Source organism: Saccostrea echinata, unplaced genomic scaffold (assembly GCF_033153115.1).
Source record: "Saccostrea echinata isolate AGI-Se365-2 ecotype Australia unplaced genomic scaffold, CSIRO_AGI_Sech_v1 ptg000009l, whole genome shotgun sequence".
Taxonomy (NCBI): Eukaryota; Metazoa; Mollusca; class Bivalvia; order Ostreida; family Ostreidae; genus Saccostrea; species Saccostrea echinata.
This window is the reverse complement of record NW_026889758.1, coordinates 6,069,113-6,081,169: the sequence shown is the minus strand read 5'-3', so window position 1 is coordinate 6,081,169 and position 12,057 is coordinate 6,069,113. Positions and strand designations below refer to the sequence as shown.

Sequence of the window (12,057 nt, the reverse complement as noted above, 5' to 3'; positions counted from 1 at the left end):
GATAAGATGACAAATCAAATTGCATTGTTATGGCGAGTTTCTTCGTCTTCGCTGCACATGCGTCTCCCTCGCTATCGTCACTGCTATTTTTACAATGTTAACAGATTTTTCAGATTTTTTCTTGCTTACAATTCTAACATATATGTGATTTGGTCGTCCACAATGCAGAAAATTCAGGTTGTATCGCGTATATTTTAGTAAGATTAATGAAGAGCTGATCAGCCATTGTCGCCTTTGACGTCACAGGGTCACGTGATCGCTATCTAACTAACTTAGATTTTTAATTCAGGGGTTTTCATTTGAGTCAATAATTGGTTAATTACCGCGATTTATCCACAGTAAAAACACAGAATTTATAAATTGTGGTAATAAGGAACGTAATACGCTTTTAATTTCAAATAATTTAGAAACATGCAATAAGTCCTTTAAAACTTTGCTTATATGATGTTTTTCTCAGAATAAGGTTTGAATTTACCATTTTGGTGTTAATTTTGATTTTCCTTTCTGATAAAAAAAAATTACATTTAAAAAAGTTGTAGAAATGTAAAGGTAACCTTGCCACAGCCACCAGATCTTGATCTGAAGGCAATAAATGAGTAACTTAAGGGAATGTTGAATTGATAATTGTAATTTTAATTATACCTTTTGCACAGTCTGTGCATGTATTTTTGAGTAATTTTTTTGCACCAATCAGACACCAGATTATAAGTATGTCATGGGGCAAGTGGAGCAACAGTCTGGCCTTACCATTGGTCAGGAAAAAGAGGTCATATGTCACCTCTGGAGTACAAGGGAGACAACCTATCAGCAATTCCGGCATTTACAATTCATTCTTCAAGATTTAAAACTCCCAGACAATGATTTAACTGCTGGTTTGAAGGTGAAATACACAAGTGTGCCCTTTTTCTTATATTATTTTATATACCAGTAACTTGACAGTGGTAGAATTAACTTTTACTTAATACTAATTCGCACTATATTTAACAACTCTTCGTAATTTTTGTGTCACCTGCAAAGCAGAGTGACACTTATGGATCACTTTATCCTGGAGTCTGTTTGTCTGTATGTCCATTCTGTCACACTTTATATCTCAAGAACTGTATGAGATATGGATGTAATATTTTGCACATATATAGCTTAAAATTGGCACTATTAACCTTTGACCTACTTTTCACAATACAGCTTATTTTTGACATTTTAGAGGAAAGTCTGTGTTCTTTAGTATGCGGACTGTTTGTTATTATAATAATATATTATGAAAAAATACTAGCATGACAATCCACTTGACCTTGACCTTTGCCCTCCTTTGTAAAAATACTTCAAACAGTTAATTTAAAACTTGACTTTTGAATTTTGAGAGGCAGAGTTTTGATAACTATCATATATATCATGTTTATGAGCTCAGGACACTGTACTTCAAAACTGTATAACATACAGTTACCACACTTTTAAATACAGTACTATGAAAATACATCGGGATCAGTATACAAGAATAGTAAAGTCGTAGACAGACTGAAATCTCTAGTCACGAATCTGGATTAAACATGCATGAATAAAATGATACATAAATATTTCTGATAATTTCAATTTCATTATTCAATTTAGCTTTTAGGGTTGGGGAATCAAATTTTTGTTCACTTGTCACATTTTAATATGATAATTGCCATTCAATTGAAGTCATTCTATCCATGGGTGTTTTTTTATGCCCCCGTAATCGAAGATTCGGGGGCATATAGTTTTTGCCCTGTTCGTCCGTCTGTCTAGCTGTCTGTCTGTCTGTCTGTTTGTCCACAAAAACTTTAACTTTGCCCATAACTTTTGATTGGTTGGAGCTATGGCTTTCATATTTCACATGTGTATTCCTTGTGACAAGACCTTTCTTTTGGTACCATCATATTTGACCTTTTGACCTTGACCTTGGAGTTTGACCCACTTTTGCAAACTTTTATGAGACTTTAACCTTGGCCATAACTTTTGAATGGTTAGAACTTAGGCTTTCAAACTCCACATGTGTTTTCCTTGTGACAAGACCTTCCTATGGGTACCAACATCTTTGACCCTTTGACCTTGACCTTGAGTTTGACGTACTGTTGAAAAAACTTTAACCTTGGTCATAACTTTTGAACAATTTGTGCTAGGTCTTTCATACTTCATATGTGTATTCCTTGTGACAGTACCTTTCTTTGGATACCAACAACTTTGACCTTTTGACCTTGACCTTGGAGTTTGACCTACTTCAATTTTGAAAAATTTTAACCTTGGCCATAACTTTTGAACAGTTAGAGCTAGGGTTTTCATACTACACATATGCATTCCTTGTGAGAAGACCTTCCTTTAGATACCAACCATTTTAAAACTTTGACCTTGACTATGGAGTTTGACCTACTTCTGAAAAACTTTAACCTTGGCCATAACTTTTGAACAGTTGGTGTTAGGCACCGTCTTTCATACTTCACATATGCATTTCTTGTGACAAGACCTTCCTTTGGATACCAACAATTTTGGCATTGTCCTTGACCTTGGAGTTTGACCTACTTTTGAAAAATTTAAACCTTGGCCATAACATTTGAACTTTTGGTTCTAGGGCTTTTACATTTCACGATCATGTGTAGCACATGTGACAAGACCTTCCCTTGGGCACCATTTGACTTTGACCTTGCCTTTTTACTTATTTTGAAAAAACTTTAACCTTCGCCATAACTTTTCAACGGTTTGTATTAGGGCTTTCATATTTCACAGGTATATTTCTCGAGACAAGACTTTTCTTTGGGTACCAACATTTTTGATTTCTTGACCTGGAGTTTGACTTGCATTTGAGAAACTTTAACCTTCGTCATAAGCTGCCATACGGGGGCATCAGTGTTTCACAAACACATCTTGTTTTCCTTTCCTTTGCAGGCAAATGCATGATATAAAACTAATAGCAAATAAGTAGTTGAGCACTCCTGGATTTATTTACATCTTTAATGATGCATTAAAGCAGGTGACATAGGAGTTTATTTGAACAATCTTTTTTTTTCTTCCAAAGGACTATACATGATGAGTCAAATTTGGTCCTCCCAAAATCAACATTAAAGAATGTGACTCATTTAGTATAATTATTTTTTTCATTTTGTTTCATATTTTCAGTACACTTGTCTCATTTATGAAGAAATGATGCTACTTTTGCAATCCAATCAAAATACAAAATAATTGTGCTTTTTCTTGACATTTATCCTGTGGGAAACATAGAGCGCAACCTTGAACAAGCAAAATTTTTCTGTCTGTAATTAGTCTTGGATAGATACATCTTTGGTGAAAATAAGCAATTTTATACAAAATATTCTAAAATGGCAGGAAAAGGTGAAAAGGTGTCATATATTTCTAAATTGATCAAATTGAAAATTTCTATTCAACGTCACTTAATGTATAGCTGTACAGAGTGAACCTATTTATAAAGTAGAATTTAGATACATTTGTATTCATTTGAAGGAGTCATTGGAGACACTTGTCATATATAGTTCTTTACTGCTGCTTCCTATCTTATACTTTACAAATAGCTGGAATTCACTTTGTTATGGTAAAGGAGAGAGCTCCAAATAAAATGAGTCTTCTTTTTCCTCCTACAGGATTTATAATTTCTACATAGTGTGTATCCCTCCCCAGCATGCCATATAAGTACTTACTGCATTATAGTGTGCTAGCAGTGGTTGTATGTATATGTGTACATGTAGTTTACTTAGCATGTAATTCCTGCTTTTAGTGGTATTATTTCTTTTATGGTGTAGTTAACAGTGCATGCTTATGGAGTTTTGATGTATGTAATCAAAGTACAATTTATGTGTTTCAGTGTGTAGATTTCAACATGTTCCATATAAAATCATTAATGTAATATAGTCTCATTCAATTTTGAAAAGTATTTCAGGTGACATGTAATTAGAATAAAGGGAAATTTAATTTCACAAAATTGTCATGTTAGTGCATCATAATTCAAATATTGTAAATTCAAAATTATCAGTGGAAATTAAATATATGATGACGATGTTTTTATGTAAAAATGTATTTACTTTTTTTTTAATTTGCTCTGTCTCATTTTATTAAATTCAGAGGTACATTAATTATAAATCAATTATTATATCTTTAAAATGGATCCATATCCATTACAAGAAATCCTTACTTTTTCCTTTTAGGTTTAATGATTACCAAATAAAGAATTTTCTATATATTGGTTATTAATATATTTTTTGCTGTCATGTCAATATTTCACACTCCATTGCAGCAACTCCGAGACCTGAAGAGTCATTACGAGACCAGGCTTCAACAAGTTGAAGAGGATTTGCGGGACTCTCAGACACAACTGGCCACATTTGAAACAACATACAAAGAGTAAGTATAAGACCTGTATCAGCTTAAAACAACGTACAAAGAGTTAGTATAAGACCCGTGTCAGCATAGAACAACATACAAAGAGTTAGTATAAGACCTGTATCAGTATAAAACAACATACAAAGAGTTAGTATAAGACCTGTGTCAGCATAGAACAACATACAAAGAGTTAGTATTTTTAAGAACAGTGTGAGCTTAAAACAACATACAAAGAGTTAGTATAAGACCTGTATCAGTGTAAAACAACATACAGAGTTAGTATAAGACCTGTATCAGCTTAAAACAACATACAAAGAGTTAGTATAAGACCCGTGTCAGCATAGAACAACATACGAAGAGTTAGTATAAGACCTGTATCAGTATAAAACAACATACAAAGAGTTAGTATAAGACCTGTGTCAGCATTAAACATCATATAATGAGTTAGTATAGGACCTATGTCCTGTTGGTTTTGGGAATTTAATGTATATATATGTCTCTTAAGAGGGATGTACATATTTCAGACAACTGAACACACTAGTGAAGGAGAGACATGATTCTTTTGCCCGTCTGAAAACAACAGAAGACCTGCTGGAGGCTCTCAGAGGAGAAAATGAGATTTTAAAAGCTAATGTTGCGGGGTCTGTAGGATCCCACAACAGTAATGGCAGAGACAGTAAGTAATCTCAGACACTAAAAAAAGTGTCTCATTATGCATACAAAGAGTTATATTTACATTCAGCATAATTTTCTTTATGAAATCCATTAGAAATCTACGATGTTCAAATCTCTATAACACACAAGAAACCTTGTCACCGCGCGGTAGAATAAAAAGTAGGAACTGTATGCATTTTCAATATCTAGGATCACCAAAATGTATATTGTTTTGACTCAGTTTAATAAAAAAACAACTACCCTGTTAAATTAATGTAAAATACAACAACTGCGCATTTAAAATTAATTTGTCTTTTTTTTTTTCCGCAATGTTCATTTGCGTTATTTAACTTTCCAACGTCACAAACAGTTCTTACGTCTATTAAGCACACCAGTTCTGAAAGGTTCTAAATTAATAAAGATTAAACAATTATGAAGAGAGAAAATTAGAGAAAGTAAATATAAGCATTGAATTCTTATTTTTGGATGTCGCCGGTCCTATAACACACCTGGTCATGCCGACAAGTTATCATACTGCGCTAACGCGCAGTATTCAATTTGTCAGCAGGGCCAGGTGTGTTATAGGACCGACGACATCCAAATATAAGAATTCAATGCTTAAGTGGTACATGCAAATTGCAAATATGGCACCTTAACAATTTCTGTGGAAAGGAGAGATTGGTTATATCTGGACAGTTTTGTGCAATGAGAATGTGATGTAATATGGGAAGAAGAGCTAGAAGAGAGGCCATTGGTTCTATTTCTTTACAGTGTAATGTGTTCACACTTGCAAATTAAGCATAGTTATATGCTTTTCAAGATTTTTCAAAAGTAAGGATTAAGTGGAGCAAAATTTTGCCTTTTCCAATAACTTGTTAAGTGGTAGCTACAGATCAGTAGGTTGCAGTGTGCTTCAGATCCACAGCTAATACTAAATTTGAAATTTCTTTTAATACAGCTATACATTGCTAATCACATGTTTTAACACGTACTGTTTTATATGTGTAAATCCAGAATATTTAACTTGGTCAATTTCACACAAAAACCATTGTGACATCACAACCTTGAATATTATTTATCCAGGTTCAATCAAGGGTGTATGGGGATTTACCCCAGGATTTATTCCATACACCCTGAGGCTGAGAGCTGAAGCCGGGTGTACGGAAATTTACACCTGGCTTGCAAACCAATCAAATCTTGTTTTACAAGGTAGATAGGAAATGATTTTAGTTATCTACGGTAAATTCAATCAAGGGTGTATGGGGGATTTACCCCCGGGTTGTATTCCATACACCCTTTGGCCTCAGGCCATGATTGGACCTAGATAATGAATTTATTTCCTATGTAACCAAATAAATTCTTTGTAAGTCCAATCAATGCTGTTTCAAATGGTTTATAAGATTTACTACGTGCTACAATGCATCGTGATGTCATGTTATTTGCTTTTTGTGATTGAGAAACTATGCATTGTGACGTCAAGTTATTTACCCTGGCTCACGTTGGGTATACAGAAATTTACATCCGGCTCACAAATCATCAAATCTCCTGTTACAAGCTACATAGGAAGTGAGAATATGATGTCCTATGAGATATATCCACTGTGTAAAGGAGTAGAGTTGATGAGTCACAGTACTTCACTGTAGTAATCAGTATTATCCAATAAATTAAAGATTTGAATAAATTTGCTGGGAATAACAAATTGTTTTTCATATGTTCACATTTTAGGTCAGATAGATGCACTGAATATAGAGATAACAAATCTAGAAAACAAAATTCACCACCTGCAGACAAATAATCAAGTTTTAGAGGGTGAGTTGAAGACTCTGCGAGTTCAGTTGGAGGCCAAAGAGAAGGCGTTAGAGGATGTCCAGACAGAGGCAGATCTTGCTCACAGTCGCCTTAACAATACAGATGCCATCGAGCGCAGACAGCAGAAGATTGAAAAACTCACTTCAGAGGTAGACAGAAACTTATTTGTAATTTGTAGGATAATAAATATGGAAATCCTTTACTGTAGCTTACATCAACCAGTTATGTTCAATTGTTTCTAATGTTAACCATGCTTAACACATAAACACGTATGAACTGCTTGCTTTTTCTTCCAGAATCAAAACCTACAGGCAGATATAAGAATTCTGAAAGAGAAGAATAATTTTCTAAGTGATGAAAAGAAACGTAGTGATACTGATCTAGCAAATTGTCAAAAGGAGCTCAATGTGTTGAAAACAAGTCAGAAAGAGGGCAAGGCTGGAGACCTAGCAGATAACAAGGTATTTACAAAAGTGTGATGTAAGATGTAGGTAGATTCTCTGACTTGTTCAGATACATAAAGGTTTCAAAAGGTAACTTTTCACCCAGACAGTTGTTTATTTTATAACTGCAGTTTGTTCAGTCCTTACAAGAAGAACTACAGCAAAAAGATGTCCAGTTAAAGCGGTCATCACACGAATTACAAACACTGGAGAGTGAGTTACAACACACACGCCATGCCATGTACAGTGAACAGGCATCCATGGCTAACTTACAGGCTCAGGTATTATAGGATAAAATAGTCTATACAGAAAACTTGTAATAATGATTAATAATAATAATAATTAATTATAGTTAAAACTCCAAATACAAGTAGGTAAAAAAAATGCTTAAAGATTTCTTAAATGCATAGAAAGGTGAAAATGTACCTAAATTCCAATGAATTTAGATAAACTTTTCCCACAAAAGAGAAATTCTATAAGTTCTTAAAATTTAATCAAAAAATTTGGCATTGTCCAGGTGCAGAGTCTAAAGGATCAGTTGGAGCAAAAAACCTTGATGCTGGACACATTAGGAGGAACTGAGTCAGACTCACAATCTCACTCAAGCTCATTGAAGGAAATGCTAGAGTCCATGTCTAAGGAAGTCACACTACTCCAGACTCAGGTGAGATATAGATAGCAGACAGAATACCCAGTAGGAATATACAGTTGAACATTTTTATCTCAAACACCAATATCTTGACTATCCTGGATATGTCAAAGTGATTTGGCAGTTCAATGGATCCAACCACTTTTTCTTTATGTTTTTAACCAATCTTGAATCCTTGGATAATATCTCAAAGGTCCTGTTCAGTTCAAGATAACAAGGTTTTACTGTAAATGTTTCTGAATTGTAGAATAAGACACTGCAGGCAGAAGTCAACAGAGAAAAAAGCAGGTGTGAGGTGCTTCAAGAGGAGATGACCAGAACTAGTAGTCAGTCTGGGTCCAGTGAAAGGTCAGGGCTTGAGCTCCAAATCAAACAGCTGGAGGAGGAAAGAGATAAGCTCCAGGAACAGCTTCTAGTCAGTATTCTTACTTGTGTATGGGCATTAATAAAAGAAACTCCTAACTTCAGTTCTTACAATAAAACTGTCTTAATTTACAGGAGGCAGCCAAAGCTAGTGAGGAATTAACACAGAATGTGATTGATGCTCAGTCAGAGGCTCAAAGGCTTCAACAAGAGCTGAGCTCAGAACAGGCCAAGCTCCTACACATGTCAGCTCAAAAGGGAGAGCTGGAACAACATCTTGAGGTAAGTTATGAAGGGAGGTAAACAGTGATCCAGTTATCAATTCTCTTACCTTATCTAACCTTTCATTGTTAGGAACCATTTCATCCACACAGTGTTTATGTCAAGCAGACCATTTAGAACTGCACATCACAAAATTTCATGAAACTTTATTTATATATTAAGCACATTTTCACAAATTTGGTTATTTGTGTATATAATCTTAAATAATACAAATATACCTGAGAATGAAATTTTCTTGAGCAAATTGTCTCACATAATTTTGCAAAAATTAGTTAATGTGAATAAAAAGTGATTGACAGTACTATTAGGACTGTGATTTGTGGTGTAAGATCTGCGTTCCTTTTGTCTGTACAGGAGATAGCTGAGGAACATGATGCCCTTATTCAGGAGAAGACACAGAATGAGGAGGATGTGGTAAAACTGGAGAACAAGCTCCAGGAGATAGTACAGACGTTTGAGGTGGACGCACAGCGCCAACACAACAACTTCCAGACTCACTATAGTGATATTCCACCAGAACTTAGGAAGGTCACTGATTCAGAAATAATCTATAAATAATGATTTATTATTAATCATTAGTAATTAAAGGAGCAATTTTTTTTTATTTAGAAATCAATTACCTCAGAGTTTATATTTGAAATTAAAATGTTGAATGTCTGCTAGGTTTTAAATATTCACTGCTTTTGACAGATGGCTGGGGAGCTTGATTCTGTTAGAACTCTACTGGATGCTAAGAATGGAGAGTTGGATATGCTACAAGACAAGCTGTTGTAAGTAGATTCTAAGGAACTGCACTGTGTTAGAGAATGAATTACAGCATCGAATTACCAGACACTAAGTTATACTAGGTTTTGGTACCTAGTACATAGTTTGTGTTTTCTTAGTGAATACATTGCTAAAAGTTTATAGTTGATGATTTTGGAATATACAGGTACATGTATTTTATAATTTGAAATATATAACTGAGGAACATTATGTATTTGTTAAGTCGTCAGAACATGGAGGCAGAATTTCTACAGAGGCGTGTTGAGTTACTGAGCGGTGAGAATCAGTGTAATCGTGAAGACATTGCCCGTTTGACCAGGGAACTGGCCAATAAGGTCAGTAAATATTATATCTGACCCTTCACTAAATCTGAAGGCAAAAATTTATTTCCTTGAAAAGGAAAATTTGCCATATTTACCACAATCAACATATTTTATTTTATCTAAACTGAAAAATTACGGTATTAGTGGTAACATATTAGGTTGGATTGAAAATTATTTGTGTGATAGACAACAAAAAGTTGTAATTGATGGTTTTTCATCAAACCATGAAACAGTAAATGCTGGTGTTCCTCAAGGTTCCGTTCTGGGACCATTTCTCTTCCTTTTGTACATAAATGATATTTGTGATGATTTAGTTAATAATATACGACTTTTTGCTGATGATACTTCCTTATATGCCATTGTGGACAATGGAGCCACAAATGTAACACAATCCCTTACTAGTGATCTCGAACTTATTGATAAATGGTCAAAAAATGGCTAGTTGATTTTAATCCAAACAAAACTGTTAACGTGGACTTTAGTCGGAAAAACATGGTATATCCCCCTATCAAATTTGGGGAACATGGTCCAAACATAATTCAGAATATATCTCATACCCATTTAGGTCTACACTTTCAAAGAGATGCTACATGGACATTGCATATACAATCAATTCATGAAAAAGCTACAAAAAGACTAAATATCCTCAGAATGCTCAAGTATAAGGTTAGGCGGAAAACACTTGTTAAGATATATTTTGCATTTATTAGACCTGTTTTAGAATATTCCGATGTTGTTTGGGACAATTGCTCTGAAAAAGACTCAAAACTTTTAGAAGATATTCAAGTTGAAGCAGGTAGAATTATCACTGGGTTAAGATGTAACTCCTCTCGTTCAAAACTGTATGATGAATTAGGGTGGGATCTTTTACAAACAAGAAGGAAGGTTCATAAATTGATATTGTTTTATAAAATTATAAATGGCTATTCACCTCAATATTTGCATGATTTGATTGAGCCTTATCGCCCATCAAATCATTCCTATAATCTTAGAACCAGTGATGCACAATTTAAAATTCCTCATATTAGAACTACATCATACATGGAAATTCAGTTTCCTTCCATCAACAGTTAAACTATGGAATAACTTGCCAGATCTTATTAGAAATGCTTCTGGAATATCATCATTCAAAAGTCTTTTGAATTCTTATTTTTGTAAAAAAAAGTAATGAACTATTTCATATTGGAATAAGAAAATACAATATAATACATTGTCAGTAAAGGAACAATGCAAGTAATTTAGAGACAGACTTATATAGCCAATGTTTATCAGAAACACCAATGTGTGAACACTGTATTGATTCTGTTGAAGATGCTTATCATTACTTTTTCGCTTGTTCAAAATATACATCTTATAGAGATATACTTTTTCAAAGAATTCAAAATATTACAGACTGTAATCAGGTTTCTGAACTTAAATTATTATTATATGGTAGTCCTGATCATGGACTCAATATTAATATACAAATTTTTGAAGCAGTACATGCATATATAGCAGCAACAAAACGTTTTACTTGAACACTGTCATGTAAATGTATATATAACTTTTGTCAATTTTTCCAAACCGGTACTTCATTGTATTTTTTTTTCCCGTTTTTTTCCTCGTATTTTTTAAATGTTTGTTTAATTAATGTTATGCAGTGTATTTACCTTGACCTTGCTGTAGGGAGAGGGCTAAAATAGGCTATGCCTGCTGCCTAATCCCATTCACTTCATGTGAATAAAATTATGTATAAATAAAAAAAAACAATCAACATATTAGTTCAACCTTAAGATGTGTTATAGCTTATTTATTTAGTTCTTTGACAGTAAGTGGAATTTAAGTTGTATGAGCCTTGCAATTTAATACAATACATAATATAATACTATGACGTCATATGACGACAATCATAATTTCTAGAAATGGATATTAGAATGCTTATGTTAAAGTAACTTTAATATAAACACCCACACTTGCATTGATTTTGCATATGTTGAAAGTAGAAAACAACCATGCTTAACTTGAGAAAACCATAGCAGACTTACAAGTTAATGCCAATGTCATATGCATGACTACTTCAAACCATTTATTCTTTCTTGAAATTTTGAATTCACTTTTTGCAGCAAAGTACTGAAATGATAGTTCATGATTTATTGTTCAACTGTTTCAAAAATTATATAAATAAAAAAAAAAACTCCTGTATCAACCAAATGATATGCATACATGGTTTTATTTTAGATTAAGGAGGCTAGCTCCTTGAGAGAAATGAATCAGTTGCTGGCTAGGGAGAGAAGTAAAATCCAAAGGCAGAGGGAAACTGAGGAGAGAGAAAAGATATGGGAGAAAACACACAATGAGAAATATAGGAAGGAAGTGTCTGATGTCATACATAAGGTAAAAACCAGGGAAATCAGAATATCTAATGATACGTATTAGATAAAGTCAA

General features: G+C 33.8%; 1 protein-coding gene across 1 annotated transcript in view; it reads left to right on the top strand.

Moving 5' to 3' along the window:
- LOC133181501 (uncharacterized) overlaps nucleotides 1-12,057 on the top strand; it is a 35,638-nt gene that overhangs the window by 14,910 nt on the left and 8,671 nt on the right. Inside the window, exons 9-21 of the mRNA XM_061315990.1 lie at nucleotides 695-880; nucleotides 4,259-4,365; nucleotides 4,869-5,020; nucleotides 6,724-6,956; nucleotides 7,104-7,268; nucleotides 7,382-7,531; nucleotides 7,768-7,914; nucleotides 8,147-8,314; nucleotides 8,398-8,544; nucleotides 8,899-9,072; nucleotides 9,235-9,314; nucleotides 9,533-9,644; nucleotides 11,850-12,005. Coding sequence (XP_061171974.1) covers nucleotides 695-880; nucleotides 4,259-4,365; nucleotides 4,869-5,020; nucleotides 6,724-6,956; nucleotides 7,104-7,268; nucleotides 7,382-7,531; nucleotides 7,768-7,914; nucleotides 8,147-8,314; nucleotides 8,398-8,544; nucleotides 8,899-9,072; nucleotides 9,235-9,314; nucleotides 9,533-9,644; nucleotides 11,850-12,005 — 1,977 coding nt within the window. The remainder of the gene's footprint in view (nucleotides 1-694; nucleotides 881-4,258; nucleotides 4,366-4,868; nucleotides 5,021-6,723; nucleotides 6,957-7,103; nucleotides 7,269-7,381; nucleotides 7,532-7,767; nucleotides 7,915-8,146; nucleotides 8,315-8,397; nucleotides 8,545-8,898; nucleotides 9,073-9,234; nucleotides 9,315-9,532; nucleotides 9,645-11,849; nucleotides 12,006-12,057) is intronic.